General features: G+C 44.6%; 1 protein-coding gene across 1 annotated transcript in view; it reads right to left on the bottom strand.

Annotated features, from left to right (window-relative positions):
- LOC138260930 (uro-adherence factor A-like) overlaps positions 1 to 19,538 on the bottom strand; it is a 312,276-nt gene that overhangs the window by 69,690 nt on the left and 223,048 nt on the right. Inside the window, exon 8 of the mRNA XM_069209459.1 lies at positions 9,811 to 9,883. Within this exon, the coding sequence (XP_069065560.1) occupies positions 9,811 to 9,883 (73 nt within the window). The remainder of the gene's footprint in view (positions 1 to 9,810; positions 9,884 to 19,538) is intronic.

Genomic DNA, 19,538 nt, shown 5'->3' with positions numbered 1-19,538 from the left:
TTGGCATTCTTGGATTTCCTCTTAGGCTTGGATTTGGACTTACCCAAAGACTTCGATGAGGCCCTGTCACGGGAATGACCACGGGAGCACCTCTTAGCTTCGAGTGATCGTGGGACGTGGACAGCTATCTAGCTTAGCTGCACATTCTCAAACCACCTTTGGATTCACGAGGGCACATTCCTCACAACTTTGATTCATGTCTCTACCTCACATAGTAAAGGCCTACCTCCTACAGGTCCGTCGCACGCATCCGGGTGCAACAGCCCGGGCATGATTGAAATCCTGTGGTTTTTAGAGGGGACACAGTTCCCTTGCACACTGGTTGAGAATTTTTGAAGGAAAACAATCTTGTCAAACCAACAAGGAAAGAGGGGAGAAGAGATCCAGATTCACGTTCAAAGGCATAAAGTGAAAGGAACTGACAGCGCGCAGGGGCAATGCTTATATGTGGCTCTGTTTGTCACTTCCGGACAAATCAAAGTCAACGTCGAGCCACACAGCGCAACCTACTAGCGCACAGGAGCACTGCTGTGGAGAAGTTTCTTGATCCAGTCTGGCACCTGGGGATCTTCTCAAGGTGACTCATTTACGGTTGGTAGTATCCATCAAAAATACATTTTTTTTATTTATTTTTTTAAAACACTTCCTGGTCCAACTTTTGTTCTCCTAATTGTCTAATATTTTCGTTACTCATAACTTGTTAGCCTAAACTGGCATTTAAATAGGGAATTTTGTTCCAACATTTTCCTGTGTAATAAAAGAATGAGATTTAGGAATCAGCCCAATGAATAAATCACTTTTGTTGAATGTGCACATATAAAACAGCAATCATTAGTAACACAAACCCAAAAACATGAAAACTATTTTGCCGCATACTTAAATACAACAGCAAGATCACGGAAACCGAGAACTTAGGTCCGTAACCAGGCCTCCATATAACTGTGCTTGTGGATACCTTGAAGACAGGTCCATGCATGCAGGGGGTGCCTGGCCAGGGGAGTTCTATCTCACAGCACTGTTGATGTAGCTCTGCAATGTGCTGCATTGCTCAGAGGCAGTACACACGTGCAATGGGGACCTCTAGCGCATTAGTACTAAAATCACCGGCGAAAGATGTGGCGCAATTAAGCACAGGAAAGGCGTTTGTGTACAGTAGAAAAACCAACATGAAAGGACAAAGTGTGCTGTCAGGAAGGGGAAGTCCAGTACAAGGCAAGAGACATTACATTCCCAGGCTGTGAGCTGAAACCGGTTCACTTGCATCTGCCTGGGCTATTGCTACCAGTGTCTAACCACCAGAATATCAATACACCACTCTCTGTAGCTCGCATCAAACCCTTGTGTGTAGCCATTTTTCTTGCCACCTCACCCAAGGGAGCAGCACTGAACAGGGATCTTGGGGAGTACAGTAGCCGATCGCAGCACTGAACAGGGATCTTGGGGAGCACAGTAGCCGAGGGTACCCCAGTGCTTGATGCATGTGTGCTCGTCTGCAGCCTTGCTTTTCCTCTATTTCATAAGGTTGAAAACATAACTGGTGTATTTTTGGGATTTTCAATTACATTTGTTGCTAAATTCAAAGATAATTCATTATCTGGAATAGTGAAGCTCTGTTCATTTACTCTTTGGGTTTGTAGTTTTAATTTGCTTCACATCTGCCCCACATATGGTTGGGGGACAGACTGCTAAGAATAAGGAGAAATAAGCAAAAAACAGCTTTTTGTGATATGGACACAGGTTTCAGAAACAAAACATTTATCTGAAAATAAACCTAATAGATCACAAAATGCGAAAGGCAGGACAAACTGCACCAACAAGCACTTTAGCTCAGTTTGTGTTTAAATACTGAGTGCCTGGGTGGTTTTAATACCAAGCACCGAGTTACCATCTATAGGATGCTTGAAGTGCACCAAGTTTTCACAACAGCACAGAATGCAAATAATGAAAGAAGCATAAAACCACTTCGATATTGCTAGGTTCACGTAGAGCTGAAAGTGGGCAACGTTTTGTTAAACATAACAGCAGCAGTGAGAGGAGTTTCGTAGTTTACATGCTGCAGATATGCCACACTGATATACTACATATCATGGATTAATTCATTAATAAACTGATGGAAGTACATCAAAAAGCTTGGATTCCAATCAATTGCAAAAAACATAATTGCAATGATGTATTTCACAGATCTACAGGAATGCAGGTTCCTAATGAACTCTTAGGTTTGTGACATTCACAAGTATTCACAATCCAGCCAGGCCTTTAGTCACAAAGGAGGAGGACAGATTTCTGATCACTTGCCCCTTGAATAGCAAGCTCTGCTAAGCCAGCTGAAGCCAGGACAGGCTCCTTGGTTAAAAAGGAGCATCAGGGCGTGTGAAGCTGGTAATACCGTAAACTGACTAGGGATAAGGCAGAAGCCCACAACTGTCCATAAGCCAGTTCTCTAGAAGCAACCACCGACATTCACAGTTGGGCCTCAATGAAGTTTTTAGCTTCCATTACAAGCAGCTCTATGAACTGGGCTTACAAGCAGACTCATCTGCGCAGAGATATTATGTACGAGTGGCCAAGTTACCCCACCTTACACCAGGCCAAAAGGAAGGCACGAGGCTCCAACCTCGCGAGCAGAGGTTGGTCTTGCCACAGAGCGGCTGGCATCACGAAGAGTTACCAGGCAGCGAAGTCCTAATCCTTGGGTTTTTGTAAGAACTTCCAGGGTACGCTAGTTCCATGGCTCTTGGACAGGTTTAAGGCTTCTCAGGATCGGGGCAATCTCCCACCCACAGCTAGGGAGAAAATTAGAACTATAGTATCGTAACCTGATCCAGACATCTTACCGACCCCTATTAATTGTTAAATTGGATTATAAGTTTCTGGGAAAGGTGCTAGCAAACAGTATTCCTAGTAACCCCCATTTTGGGCATTCAGACCAGGATGGCTCTGTGCAAGGTAGAAACACCGCTCACTGCCAACATCTGCCAGCTGTTGCATGCACCAGATAGCATGTCTAATGATACTCAACATGTAGCGGTGGCTTCCACTGACCAGAAGGTGTGCGATAGGTTCCCCTTTGACGTCCTGGAGTCAATGGGTTTGTTAAAGAGATGGTGGTATTGATTAGCCGACTGTAGACCAACAATGTGGAGACAGTGAAGACTGGCAAGGAGGTGTCCACTTACACATCAATACAGAGGGGCATGCAACAAGGCGTTCCCCCTCTCACCGCTCCTATTTACAATGGCCATGGACCCCTTTGCCAGTAATGCATGAAGTTGGGGATGGTCCATGGAGTGGAACTACAGGTATGGGTAAACATGGTATTGCGATGTGTTATATTTCCAGAACATTCTCTCAAGCTGACCCACATTTTTGCTGGAGGACCTTAGCGCAATTTTCCTGGGCATGAAAAAAAGAAAGTCCTGCATCTGCCCCTTAACACACCACTGTGCTCATACCCTGTCCATCCAAGGCACACATGGGCTATAACTAACACTCCATACCTTCAAGTATCTGGGAGTGAATATAGATGACAAGATGACACTCTGGAACCTCAACGCCCTGGCAAGGAGACTTGGACTTTCCGGGGAAGCTACTTCTTTCTCGGATAGGCAGGGTGGTCCTCACCAAGATGGCTGCTGCACACCAGCTACATTTCTTCTGCACTGTCCTAGCTATTATTACTAGCTGTTTCTTTAAGGATCTGAATACTGTCCCAGTTGATCCAATTTGGGGGTAAGGCAGCCGCAGAGTGGCATGACCATGACTAAATTATATCATCGAAAATATGAAGGTGGTCTCTTACCCCATACTTCGAAAGCTATTACTTGGCAGCACAGCTCCATTGGCTGGTTTCATAGTTAAACCCCAAGGGCCCTTGAAAGCTACTCTATGAAAGCTATGCTTGAAAATGTACTTGCCGCAGAGGTCTTTCTTAGAGGTGACAATGACCAGGTATCCCATACTTCTCTTAAATACTGCTGGTGTGGGCAACTGCGAACAAATCAGGCATCTTGTTCACCGGAAATCCCCTTGTGGTCTTTGCCAAGTTTAGGCAACCCCACTCCCATACCCAACATTGTCACCGCAATACCCAAAGGATACATAACTCACCACAACCACTTCAACAAGCTTGGTGGAGGGATCTCCATCATACACAGATAATCTGTCCTGTGCACCGCCACAAATGACTTCACCCCAGCCATGCAACACCTCAACTTCAGACACCAGACAGCGAAACCTCCACCAGGGGCACCCTTGGGTACCGTCCTCCAAGACCACGTCGAGCCTTCTGCATCTTCATTGCCAACTTAATTAACCCCCTCTCCACAGACTAACTACATTTTCCTCTGCAACCTCAACTTCCATCTGGCCACATCAACACTTACCAACCTCCTTTACAGCATCAACATCGGACTCATCCAACTCGTCCACAAGCCCATGATGGACCCCATCTTCTCCTCCAGGAACCACATTGGGTACAGCCACACCACAGAGCAGCTCACCAGGACTGACCACTCCATCATCAACTTCAATATCACCAGCTCACGGACCTCCTCCTCCAGTCTGCCCAAAGACCCCCATCGCAGTTGGAGCAAAGTCTCAAAGGACACACGGATCAATGCCCTCAACACCCCCTAGCCCATCTCGTCCAACAGCCTAGACCAGAATGTCAAACTTCAACTGGGTCACCAACAGCATTGCTCCCATCAACACCACCACCCACAGAAGGTCCTCGAGCAGGCTAGCTAGTACACTGAAGACCTTAGGACACTAAACACTGTAAACAACTGGAAAGGAGATGGTGCACCAGCAAGGACACGACCGACATGACCACCTACAAGACAGCCCTCGACCTCTACCACAGACAGTTGGGAGAAGTAAAGAAAAAGTCAAAATGTTCCAACATAGTCAAAAAATTCTTCAATTCCTCAGCTGCAACAAACATTACCTCCTCCCAGGAAATGTGCGACAACCTTGCAAACGTCTTCCACAACAAGATCACCAATATCTACAGCAACTTGACACCCCAGCCCAAGGCCATAGATCTCAAGCAACACAATGATACCACTACCATCACAGACATCTGAATAACCCAATGGAGCCCAGCTGGCCCCACAGGACACCACCGCCATCATAAACTTGATCCACTCAGGGGCTGCAACCGACCCATGCCCTACCACAATGACCCTTGCTCAGCTTCACAGTCGTCAACACTTACGACCCCTCTGGCCAGCATTGTCAAAACCCATGGATTCATCATACCCTACACACAACTCATCCTTTCCCTCTCTGAAGACACCACTAACAACAACAATTTCCACAACTGCATGACCGACTTCACCAACTGGAAGAAGCACAACTGCCCGAAGCTCAACATGGACAAGACAGAGGTACTGATTTCGAAAACAAAAGCTCCTCATGGGACGTATCCTGGTGGCCCTCAGAACTCAGACAAACTACTACCTGCAACAGACCATGCTAGGAACCTAGGCATTGTTCTGGACAACAAGCTAACCATGAAGACTCAGGTCAACTCAAGTCTCCTCCTGCTTCTCCATAGTCTGCATCCTTCGCAAGATATTCAAATACCCATCCCAAAGCTCCAAATGCATCATCACCCAGGCCCTCATCTCCAGCCGACTGGACAACAGCAACATTCAACACAGCTCACCTCCTCCGATGACTACAGACCCTACAGAACGCTGCAGGCAGACTCATCCTACAACCCCTTCAGATGAGCCCACATCACCCCCCTACCTCTGGGAACTCAACTGGCTCCCTGTACAGAAAAGAGGCCCTACACAACTGTGGACCCGCCTAATTGAAGCACAGCCTGAACTGCCATCAGCCCAACAAACACTTCCGCTCTGCTTCCCTTTGCATAACCCCCCTCCACCCAACATCCAAAGATTGGGAGGTCACTCCTTCTACTTGGTAGCAAAGACACAGAACAAGTCACCCTTTTACCTCCGTACCTCCCCATCTCTTTCAAAGTTCAGAAAGTCCCTGAAGACTTGGCTATTAGGCTAATCAACTGGATCCTGCCAGCACTTGAATACCCTCATGGGTGACCAGAAGTGTTTACAAATCTACTGATTGATTTGGGCAGGCCGAGCGACTGCAGATCCAGACCTTGTGGAGCAGGGATAGGGTGACTCTGGAAGGGAGCTTTATGGGTGTGCATGGTATAAAAGAATATGTGGACTCTCAGAATGAGAATTGGTGAACATTTGAGGGCAATTAAGCAAAGGGATGAAAGATATCCGATTGTGCAACACTTGAGAACATGTGAAACACAGAATGTTTGATAACGTAAATTTTTGGGGATTTGAATATATTCCTGCGGACCCCAGACGAGGTAACAGGGAATTATATTTAAGAAGAAGGGAATCTTTATGGATCATGAGGCTACAAGTGGCCGAAGAAGGGTTTAATACGGATTATGAATTAGAATATTTTTTAGGATCTTGAAAAAATTGTAATAGATAGCTGACTGAACTTAAGTATATGTTATGCAAATGTTTAGAATGAAGAATGATCTGGTATGACAAGTCTGTATATGACTAAAAAGGAAGAATGACAATTTGATTGGTGGGATTTGTAGAGGTACATGCACACACGTCAATGACAACTATAGTTATTTTCTGAGGAGTTGAAAAGTGAGTATGAGTTAAAACGAGAGATTGTGTAATGAGGACAACAAAACGCAATATCGATGTGGGGTGAATGGACTCAATGTTGCTGAGCACTATTAGGATATGTTGGAAGTATAACTCAGAATAATGGATCATTAGAATTTTGGGCAAAAGCAGAACTGGTAGAGACGATGTGGGGGTGTAGCCCCTTCTTTATGTTCACAGAAAGGGGAGTAGCAAATAAGACGAGCTAGAAAGAGGACTGTTATGAAAGGAAATGTGGTTAATGATCCCTGGGAGAAGGGGAATACATAAATAGGAGAGCGAGAATGGACTGTTTTGAAATTGACAAGCGTACTCGCTGGAGTCTAACGGCAACGCCGGTGAGCGGTCTGAGAATATTGGCAGAGCAACTATTATCCAGCTCGGGCCGTATGAAGGGAACGATAATATGGAGGGGAATACGGAATACGAGCAGTACGTTAATATGGGGGGTGGAACACATTAGCAAATGTTACAAGTAATGGATATACAGGGACTGGAGTGTAAATATCGGCAGCGCTACAAGCGAGAAATGCGAAAAGGAATTGGGTGCGGGGATAGCTGAGTGACGGAGCATATTATGAATACACCGATAAGGGTGAGCGGACTAAAGAGTTCTGTGAGCATAGAGGATAAAATATTAAATGTCCAAATGAGAATGGAGGATTAACACAATGAAGGGAAGTATTAAGAAAAAAATTACAGAAACCCAGATGGAAAGGGATAATATGGATACGAGAACTAGATTGACGAAATATTGGTCTTAAACTACGAAACATTATGGAAGGAGGCGCATAAATAAGGATGATTACTGATTAATATCTTGGCTGAGCAAAGATTGAGTTACAGGTACCTTGTGAGGATTAGGAGTACAATACACTTAATCTGAATATAGGAATGGGATGAAATAGGGGAGTCTCACGTGTATGCATGTACATGGGGAAGTATCTTTAACCGTTTGATTAAATTATTGAAGGACAAATTTAATATATTTATAAATAGTATGGATGTACCTAGGTACTGCTGTGTGATCACTCAATTCACAAGGAAGACAAGGGAGGTGGTGTATAACATGAATTAATTTCCACAGGCTCCAGAGGTGAATTAAGTGGTATAAAGGTATTTAAGATATAGTATGCTGGTATACAATGTGAAATTTTATATGTAATTGCAACCCTGATGAAGTCTATGGGTGATTTCCCAGACGAAACACGTGTTGGCAAGAGAGGCTGGCGGGAATAGCAGAACTTAAGATGAAGCCGTATTGTGATGAGAAGAGGAATATGAAATAAAATTTGGAGATGGACTAATAACAGACACTGGTGGGACGTGTGCCTTAAATTATAGAGACTTTGAATCAGCGATTTTGATTGCTGATTTCAAGGATTTGGGGTGATTTTCCCCTGGCTAGTGCACCGTCTGAGGATGTACTAAGTATTGTGTTTGAAATTTAGGATACAGGTGACAAGCAGCGCCAAAATACTCCTGCAAACCAACAGTTTATTAATCAGCTTTACAGCTTAGGATCTCCAGCGTCCTTTGAGGAAATGATAATAATTTGGAATGCCACGGGCAATTTGTGATGCATGCAGCTATATGCAGTGTGACAGTAGTGACATGCGAGCAAGTAACTACTGAATCAGAGAGCCATTATACGCTTTCTTATTTAACTTGGGGATGGGGAAGACAATTACTAATCTTTACATGTCCCTTAGAATGAAACAAGTGCAGCTTTCCAGGCCCCCAGGGTTAACTTGGAGAGGGATTTAGATGCAGAGCTGACTGAGGGTGTGTGTGTGTGTGGGGGGGGGGGGGGGGGGAGAGAGAGAGAAGGGGGATGGGATGGGCAACTGCCCTCAAAACATGGATTTCATAACCCAGATATAGGATCCTTGGGGGACTCTCTCAGATGCCCATGGGCCAGCAGCAAACAGTACAAGATGCACTGAAGTCTGGTTGACGTACTGCGTTCTAACAGGGGTGCACTTACATACATACCAGTAAGGAATAGTGGCAGTGTTAGCTACCCTGTGACCGCGAAGAAGTACTGGAGACTACCTAGTCCCCTACAGCGTTACTGTATCTGCCAGAGCGGCAAAGAAGGGCATTGCTGCAAAATGACAGGACGCGGCTATCCTACGATCGATGAGGATGGTAGAAGGATACATGTACTTTGAAGAGTAAATGTGTATTTGCAAAAGAGGCCTGTCCAAGCATAAAAAAAAAAAAAAAAAAAACCAACACACAACAACCACATAGCATCCATGCTAAGCCCATCTCACCTTTAGGACTAAAACAAAAATGGATACTACCAGCCTGATGGTTCCAATGTAAGCAAACAACATATTTGTGACTTTCCTAAAGAAGAGAATGACCAAAGGTGTCTAAATAACAGCATTGATTTATTCCACCATGGAAGGCAGTGGCTAGGATGGATTTCACACTGGTGGAAAAAAGTGAATTTGAAAAAAATGTAAGGAAGTACATTTTTGGAGAACACAGTTTCCATTAGGTATCAAATATAAGAGTTCGACTGATCATCCTCTGCAACACTATGTACAGCATTTCAATCCCACAGCTCGTATGTAGGTTCCTAGAGGTTGTCCCATATCAAGTCCACTCATAATTTCTTCTATAATTATGTAATTTAACTGTGACTGGCCAAACCGCCCTCAGGTCCCATGAAAGGGGGTATTGGGGGCTTCACACATTCTATGATGTGCCTCTCAAGACGATGCACCAACATTCAATGCTTAAGCTTAAAACACACTCTGCAAAACGTTTTCATGATATATTAATGTTTATTTTATTGTGCAAAGATATATAAAAAAAAATAAAAGAGAAAGTGCAATACAGCCCAATTCCCAGTGCTTCCTTAAACTGGGCTTAAAAGAAATAAAGGGCAACAGATTTGATTCCACCAATGGGAAACTAGTGCACATCAAGGATGCGAAGCCCACTGCTGCTCCAGGGACAAATATACCTTTTTTGGTTAATTGGAACTAAGTTTCAGCACAAACATGTCAGACCCCGCTCTTATTGTATTACGGCTAATGCAGGCGGCACAAGTTATTCTGCTCGAGTTTAGCAGCATGCGTTAGGACAGTGGGGGTCACGGGACAGCGCTCCAATATACCTAGCTCACGCTTCACTTCCTCCAGCTCCTGGTCCAGATGAGTTTTTCCACTGCCTGGGTGTTCCATGAAATCCTAAAGTAAGAGAGGTACAGCATTACCAGCAAGACTCACACTCAGCAATCCACAAATACAAGACAGGTAACATCTCAAACACATCACTCCAATACCATGGTGTACACAGTTGACAAGCACGAGGCAGTGCCTGGGTAGGCTACCACGGTACATGAAGCCTGACCTCAAACATGCCTACAGCAGTGCACGCTCCATCTCACATGCTGCTGACTGGTCCTGGATGCGGGTTTGTATTCAGACAAAGCACAGGAAAGCATCTAGACATGTGATGCAGCCTGGCCTCAGTCTCCAGACGCCTCTTCCTGGAGCATCTCCTACCATCCAGAGTCTAGCGAAGGTACACCTCCCACGCCCAGGTGGGACCAACCAGCACCTACAGCCCAAGGTTCAACAGTAATTAAATGTTTTCCTTTTCTTCTGTATTGTGTTTATGCTGTCTTTATTGTCTGCAATTATTTTAAGAGCAGTTGTATTGTTCTTATGAAATTCACTTATGCATAGTAAGCTTTTTATGCTGAAAACGTTTTAGGTACTAACTTAATTTACCACTGCCAATGTGACCTCCTGAGGCTGCACTAACCAGCTGGCCATAGGACACTGGTCTGAGGTTTTCTTCAGAGAGTGTAAAGTGAAGGAAGGTGGGGGTCACGTCTCCTTGTTGTTATCCCTCCCACGGAACCCTGACCTGGAAGTTATGGAGGTCTAGAGCAGCAGCTGGGAGAGGCCCAAGACGGCGACAAAGGTGTCTGTTCACCGGCAGATTGGATCACAGCACAGAAGCCGCTACATGGCTCAGCTGCAGTCTAAACCAACAACCTGCACTGTCGACAATACTATAAACCAGTTTATAAGCAACCAATATACTGTATTAATTTATATAATGCTTTTTGAGGCTTAACTACATGTAGGCACTAAGAATGATCAACATTGCAAGCACAGTCAACAGAACTAAATTACCAGATTAACCAATTTCTTTCCAGCTTTGAGAATGGACACCAGTCATTGTTCCTTTCTAACATGTAGGAGAGGACAGAATCAAAGCCACCATCTCAGCACTGAAAACCCCAGGTCATCTTGTGACTCCCAGCAGGTTTGTGGGTCATGAAAAAAGAAGGCACTTAAGAGAATACCAATCTTTGGGACTTGAAAGGATATTTTATGCATCCAGTAGAAAGGTCCACCTCAGAATTAAATGGATCTAAAACATTTTACCATTAAAGTACCAGGATCTGAATTTTAAAATTCCTATTGCTGTTATCGGTGATCAATTGATGGATGTTCACAGATGTGAAAGATAATCTTTTTAAGAAGTCCAAAATTTAAGGGAATCACTACATTGTCCTTCTGCATTTGGTTCAGCTATGCTTCCGTACCTCCTCCTTGTAGTGTATTCCAATAGTAAAGCTTTGAGTTCATCAATACTCAGATTCTTTGGGCTATAAAGTACAATGCACTGTCTAAGAGTGATCTTAAACCCACATAATTTGATATGATCTTTGAACCACATATTGATATGATTAACATATGAAATGCAACCAAGATTTGTGGCGCAACCTAAATATCGTGAAGATGTGCCCAATAAGACAGGGTCATACAGGCAAGGGGGTGGGGACCTACGTTTGGAAACTAGCAGGATCGCTTCCCTGATTTGCATCGACTAAGTTATTGACCCCAACCAGTTGACAATCTGGTTGAGGCTCACACTTCAGGTTTATCTGTTCGATCTTCCAGCTGCAAATGGATTTAGAAGGGAGGTTGAGCAGAGTGGAGTGAAAACTCAGCCCTTTCTTGCAGGTCGGATGTAGATATTTAAAAGTGGAGGGAATAAGACCATTGGGAGTCCTCAGCTAACAGATACAGAAGAGAAGAGTCGCACCTTAATGCACTGAAACTTGTTACCCAAAAAGGCAAACCGACACGAGGCCAGATCAAAGAACCCCATCCGTATTCTCTGCAGCAAACTGCAATTGACTTTTGATCACCAAAGAGCACCAGCAGATAGCCACTGACAGACCTCCTTGATCAGTGATCTGCAGGACACCATCACTGACTGTCTCCATGCAAGGCTCTGGGAGGAAGTCTAGACTATGGTTAACTAAAATATCAAGTTGCTCCCTGAAGGAATTAACTGTAAACAGATACTTTTCTTAAGGATCTTCCCCAGTATTGCAAGTTGCAGGATATATCCAGGTTTATTTCAAATAACGGACTGAGTTGCTTTTTTACTCTCAATTGGAGCCAGGCCCAATGCCAAGGCTTTAAACGAATGATAGAAGGGGCCAGCGCACTCACATGGTTCTTCCCTGGTAAGCTTGGTAAATAGGGATCCTTGTGTTTGCATGTACGTTTAATGGAAAAAAGCAGGCAAGGCATTTCCAATCTGAATATTTCTGAAGGCTCAAGACGAACACCATACAGAAGGAGGAACAATGCCCACATCCATGTCTTTGCATGTAGATCAGAGTTTCTTCCTGCAGCACACTACAGAGACCTCCGCATGGCACTCTGCAGTTGTGTAAAATCAATCAAGGTGCAATTGCACGGCTATTTCACAAGAGGACCGGTTCTGTAGGACGCCAAGGTGCGAAAGGAACAGAGTATTTCCATGCCCTTAAGTCCCTCTTCGAATCACTGCTGATGTACATTTATTGAGAGAACCCGATGAACCCTTTTTCTTTTACTAGAATCCAAAAGGTTTAGACAGCAGACAGACTAGACGCTGCCTTTAATATTCAGATGCAAAGAAGATTTTAATGAGGGTGGACATATATTTCTGTTTGCTCAGAAATGTTGACAAAATGTTGAGATTTCACATACGTCGAGTATGTGGACTTAAGGCTACAGACGTATCAATTCTCCTTGTAAATTTTGCAAAATATTCAAGGTTATGTTTAATTATGATTATTCAATCCCTAAAACAAATGTTCCTTCTCCGTTCTTTGAGAAGGTTTCTTCATTTGTGAGGGCAGTTTATACCCTGATAAAGCGATATTTAATTACAAAGCAGGTGCTGGCATTCTTTTTGTAATTCATGCATTACTACAACACTGTTGACTTAAGGACATTTTGGAAATCTTGAAAAAAAATGAGCATGCGTAAACCTATGGACAAAAGCATTGAATACTGAAAGAATAATGCTTACAACTTTTTTCTCATCATTAAAAGAGCTCTTTGCTGCCATTGGAGAGCGGCTAGATAGGAATGTCGCACCGGTGGGATTTAGATTTCAGCCGGCAGGATACACATCACAACTGTGACTGATACCTCGTCCGCTGAAATCTTAATCCCATAGGAAATAATGGGATGTATATGTCGGCAGATGGGATATCAGTTACCATTGTGACAGGATTATCTGTCCGCTAATATCTCAAGACTGCCCTTAGTCTCAAGGGGTCCTGTTCATCTTCCCTAACAGCATTAGTATCTATGTAGAAATAAATATTCTGGTTGAGCAGTAAAAACCATTAAAATCGTAGAACGTATTGATCATAATTCATTAAAAAGCTGTGACTGCAGAAGGGTCAGTTTAACTTCTACAATACAGGGAGTGCAGAATTATTAGGCAAGTTGTATTTTTGAGGATTAATTTTATTATTGAACAACAACCATGTTCTCAATGAACCCAAAAAACTCATTAATATCAAAGCTGAATATTTTTGGAAGTAGTTTTTAGTTTGTTTTTAGTTTTAGCTATGTTAGGGGGATATCTGTGTGTGCAGGTGACTATCACTGTGCATAATTATTAGGCAACTTAACAAAAAAAAATATATACCCATTTCAATTATTTATTATTACCAGTGAAACCAATATAACATCTCAACATTCACAAATATACATTTCTGACATTCAAAAACAAAACAAAAACAAATCAGTGACCAATATAGCCACCTTTCTTTGCAAGGACACTCAAAAGCCTGCCATCCATGGATTCTGTCAGTGTTTTGATCTGTTCACCATCAACATTGCGTGCAGCAGCAACCACAGCCTCCCAGACACTGTTCAGAGAGGTGTACTGTTTTCCCTCCTTGTAAATCTCACATTTGATGATGGACCACAGGTTCTCAATGGGGTTCAGATCAGGTGAACAAGGAGGCCATGTCATTAGATTTCCTTCTTTTATACCCTTTCTTGCCAGCCACGCTGTGGAGTACTTGGACGCGTGTGATGGAGCATTGTCCTGCATGAAAATCATGTTTTTCTTGAAGGATGCAGACTTCTTCCTGTACCACTGCTTGAAGAAGGTGTCTTCCAGGAACTGGCAGTAGGACTGGGAGTTGAGCTTGACTCCATCCTCAACCCGAAAAGGCCCCACAAGCTCATCTTTGATGATATCAGCCCAAACCAGTACTCCACCTCCACCTTGCTGGCGTCTGAGTCGGACTGGAGCTCTCTGCCCTTTACCAATCCAGCCACGGGCCCATCCATCTGGCCCATCAAGACTCACTCTCATTTCATCAGTCCATAAAACCTTATAAAAATCAGTCTTGAGATATTTCTTGGCCCAGTCTTGACGTTTCAGCTTGTGTGTCTTGTTCAGGGATGGTCGTCTTTCAGCCTTTCTTACCTTGGCCATGTCTCTGAGTATTGCACACCTTGTGCTTTTGGGCACTCCAGTGATGTTGCAGCTCTGAAATATGGCCAAACTGGTGGCAAGTGGCATCGTGGCAGCTGCACGCTTGACTTTTCTCAGTTCATGGGCAGTTATTTTGCGCCTTGGTTTTTCCACACGCTTCTTGCGACCCTGTTGACTATTTTGAATGAAACGCTTGATTGTTCGATGATCACGCTTCAGAAGCTTTGCAATTTTAAGAGTGCTGCATCCCTCTGCAAGATATCTCACTATTTTTGACTTTTCTGAGCCTGTCAAGTCCTTCTTTTGACCCATTTTGCCAAAGGAAAGGAAGTTGCCTAATAATTATGCACACCTGATATAGGGTGTTGATGTCATTAGACCACACCCCTTCTCATTACAGAGATGCACATCACCTAATATGCTTAATTGGTAGTAGGCTTTCGAGCCTATACAGCTTGGAGTAAGACAACATGCATAAAGAGGATGATGTGGTCAAAATACTCATTTGCCTAATAATTCTGCACTCCCTGTAGAATCATGAAAGCAGTGTTCCTGGGCTAACTGGCTCTTAAAGAAGAAAACTAATCACTTAAAAAAAAGTAGCTTAAACATAATTCATACATGGAAACAAGCCCTGACATACAAAATCAAATATGTAGCCTCAGTCATCCATGCAGTCATCAGATACTTATAAAAACCCATCCCTATGTTTATTATGTTGGGAAGGGTTTACAAAGATGTTAATTACAGCACTGGTGATCCTTGCTGGAACACTGGTTTGGTGGAGACAAAAAAGTCCTTCTCTAGAAAGCTTAAAGGCATTTGACTGGATGGACAGGGCCATGATGTCAGAAACCCTCCAAAAAAATAAAGTTTGGGCTGAAGTTTTGTTTGAGACTTTGCAAATTACATAGAACCATGGGACAATGAGACTGAACGGGGAACATTTGTGCAGGGTTCAGAGGAACTAGGTGGTAGTGCCCCCAACCCTTCTTATATGCGCCCACTCTAGAATCTCGGTTACATAAAATCAGGCCACCACCTTGTTGAAGACACCTCTTTAGGCAGGACAACTTTAAAGTTATGGGTTTCGCTGACTACCGGCATCTCAGCTAAAGTGTATCATCGAATAGCTAAAAGGAGACACAAATAGTGGTCTTTGTAGATCTAAACCTGGTAAACAACCTACGAAAATGGATCTTCTGGATCACCAAGCAATAGCGAGAAGCCACCTTATATAAAACCCAAATTATGTGCTCGACCCCCACTAGGAGTGAGACCAGGTGCTTCAGAGTAGATTTGACCATCCACCACTGACCCCGCTCTTCGGTAACAAGGACTTCTCCCCAGGTCTAGATCGATCATACTTTATTCGCTGATAAGATGGGGGATGCCACAGGCTAAAAGGACCTTTATGTGAGCGATGGGAACAGAACATTTTGAAGCTACACAATGGACTAAAGGGACCACCGTAATTATAGAGCTTCTACTACATCCAACTTCGATATTGAGCAACTTCTTCAAAATCTCACCTCTGCTCAGCATACGGCATCTAACATACCTGAACACACCTTCTCTTGCACCAAACTACCAGATCAAACAGGGAAGCGCTAAACCTCATTTCCCATCACTGGCACTTTACAGAAGCCAGGTTAGAGATAAATGATCTCGCAAGGAGAGCGGTTTACTGATGAGGTTGCATTTCGAGAGGGTTATAGTAAAGAGTTGCCCAATAGCAGTGGTTCTCAACTTTGAGTTCTGTGGACCCCAGCTAACATTACTGGAACCTTGGGACCCCACCCAGTGAATTATTGGAATGTGGGGATCCCCCCACCAAGTAATTACTGGAATCCGGGGACCCAGACCTAAACATTGTCAATGATTTGAACAGCAACACAATACACAAAAAATACACAAACAACCATTAATCAAAAATACAGAATGACGACATGTTACTTAATTTGCAAACTAATCTAAATAATAAATAATTTTAATAGGACGGTTGAAGTTTTTCTAAATTGAAGTCACACATCATCCATACTATATTCTGTCTGACGCACCTGCACTGCTCCCACAAATCAGAGGGTACAGATATCATTTTTAGCCTTCAATTTCAAATTCCTTGACATTTACAGCAAGTTTTACATTTTTCAATGTTACTGTAGGAAGCTGGGTCTGTACATACTATCTCAAAGTGAGAGATAGTGTGCATAGTCCAGGGGTTCCCCTTAGAGGTTGATAGTGGCAAAATTAGATAATACTAATGCTCTATTTTGTGGTAGTGTGGTCGAGCAGTAGGCTTATCAGAGGGTAGTGTTAAGCATTCGTTGTACACACACAGGCAATAAATGAGAAACACACACTCAAAGACTTAACTCCAGGCCAATAGGTTTTTATATAGAAAAATATTTTCTTAATTTATTTTAGAACCACAAGATTCAGATTTCAAGTGAGTATATAAATTGTAAGGTACTTGGCATAGGCACATATAGGGCTTTGAATAAAAACAGTAATGTACACAGTTTGGCATAAAATGGCAATAAGCTATTTTAAAAGTGGATACTGCAAAAATCAACAGTTCCTGGGGGAGGTAAGTAAAGGTTAGTTTGTCAGGTAAGTAAAGCACTTACAAGTTCAGTCTCCGGGGCATAGGCAGCCCACCGATGGGGGTTCAAGTCAACCCCAAACACCCAGCACCACCAACACAGGGCCGGTCAGGTGCAGAGGTCAAAGAGGGGCCCAAATAGCATAGGCGCCTATGGAGACTAGGGGTGCTCCGGTTCCAGTCTGCTGACAGGCAAGTACCTGCATCCTCGGGGAGCAGACCAGGGGGAGTTTTGTAGAGAGCTTGGGAGAAGGGGGGAACAAACAGGCTGGGCAAGGAGGGTCGCCTGCTGGTCACTCCTGCACCAGTAGTCGGTTTCTCTCGGGCCTGGGGGCTGCGGGTGCAGTGCTTCTTCCAGGCATTGGATTCTTTGTAACCGGGCAGTCTCGGTCATGGGGATCCTCTGGATTCTCTCTGCAGGCCTCGCCGTGGGGTGCGGGGAGGTAGTCTTAGGGTGGACACGCTTTCGGAGTCGCCTGGGGGTCCTCTTTGCAGTGTTGGTTTGTCTGGACACAGGCCGGGGGCTTCAGGTGCAGAGTGTTGGGGACTCACGATTCCAGAGTGAGGTGGGAGTCCCTTTAAATATGTTTTCTTTGTTGCTTTGGACAGAGCCGCTGTCCACAGGAGTTCCTTGGTCTTTTGGGTTTGCAGGGTAGTCCTCTGAGTCGGCAGAGGTCGCTGGGCCCGGTGGATGCGTCACTGTTGTAGGTTCTTTGAATCTGGAGACAGGTTGGTAGTGCTGGGGCCAAAGCAGTTGCCTCCTCTGCGGGGTTTTCAGATCAGCAGCCCTCCTCCTGGTTAGGTCGTCCGGAATCTGATATCCTGGGTTCAGGGTCGTGCCTAAATACTAGATTTAGGGGTGTGTTTAGGGCTGGAGGGCAGTAGCCAATGGCTACTGACCCAGAGGGTGGCTAAACGCTCCTTGTGCCTCCTCCCTTTAAGGGGAGTGGGGGGGGCACATCCCTAATCCTATTGGGCTAAATCCTCCAAAGCAAGATGGAGGATTTTCTAAGGCAGGGATCGCCTCAGCTCTTGACACCTTAGGGGCTGTCCTGGCTGGAGGGTGACTCCTTCTCATTATCTCCTCCGGACTTGCCGCCAAATATGGGGGCTGTGTCCAGGGGCAGGCATCTCCACTAGCTGGGATGCCCTGTAACACTAGGCTTGAGCCTTTGAGGCTCACCGCCAGGTGTCACAGTTCCTGCAGGGGGAGGTGTGAAGCACCTCCACCTAGGACAGGATTTGTTCCACAGAAACTAGTCTGAAAGTGGCAGGCTGACAGAGATCAGTCAGCCTAGCACTAGCAGTTGGGCTGGCATACAAGGGGCATCTGTAATATGCCCCCTGTGTGCATTTCTCAAATCCCACACTGGCATCAGTGTGGATTTATTGTGTTGAGAAGTTTGATTCCAAACATCCCAGTATTCAGTGTAGCAATTATGGAACTGTGGAGTTCGTGTTTGACAAACTCCCAGACCATATACTCTTATGGCTACCCTTCACTTACAATGTATAAGAATTGGCTTAGACACTGTAGGGGCATAGTGCTCATACACCTATGCCCTAACCTGCGGTACAGTGCACCCTGCCTTAGGGCTGTGAGGCCTGCTAGAGGGATGACTTACCTATGCCACAGGCAGTGTGAGGTTGGCATGGCACCCTGAGGGGAGTGCCATGTCGACTTAGTCTTTTTCTCCCCACCAGCACTCACAAGCTGTGAGGCAGTGTGCATGTGCTGAGTGAGGGGTCCCCAGGGTGTCTTAATACATGCTGCAGCCCTTAGAGACCTTCCCTAGCCTCAGGGCCCTTGGTACCAGGGGTACCATTTGCAAGGGACTTATCTGTGTGCCGGGGCTGTGCCAATTGTGGAGACAAAGGTACAGTTTTAGGGAAAGAACACTGGTGCTGGGGCCTGGTTAGCAGGGTCCCAGCACACTTTCAATTAAAGCTGGCATCAACAAAAGGCAAAAAGTTAAGGGGTAATTATGCCAACAGTGGCATTTTCCTACAGTTACATTTTGCTTAAGTAAGCTTTATTTATTATTAAATTTTCAAAGCAGTCGCAGGACACCTCCCCCCACCTGCCCCTGACACCCCACCCCCCTGTGGAGGCTTTGCGAACCCCCAGGGGTCCACCCACCACAGGCTAGGAACCACTACCCTACAGAACTTCTGTGCAGATGATTTGATGGGAGTGCAACAGTGAATGGAATCAAACTTCATCAATAACCAGCAATAATACTTATTTATCAACCGTCTAAGATGTTCACCCACTGAACCCGTTCAGGATAAGCAGACATCCCACCTGCTGTTCGTCACCAAACAAGTGGAGGGGGTGCAGACAAATGACATTGGAGCTATGGACTCAGAAGATCGACACTAGTAGGTGATGAGAAAGCATATAGTACACTACGTCAGGAAGGAATATAGGAGTAACCTATGGGGTCTGGTACTAAAGCATCTCAAGATTGGAATAC

The sequence above is a fragment of the Pleurodeles waltl genome, chromosome 2_1 (assembly GCF_031143425.1).
Source record: "Pleurodeles waltl isolate 20211129_DDA chromosome 2_1, aPleWal1.hap1.20221129, whole genome shotgun sequence".
NCBI classification, from domain to species: Eukaryota; Metazoa; Chordata; class Amphibia; order Caudata; family Salamandridae; genus Pleurodeles; species Pleurodeles waltl.
Note: the sequence above shows the minus strand (reverse complement) of the source record. Positions and strands in the feature narration are given on the sequence as shown.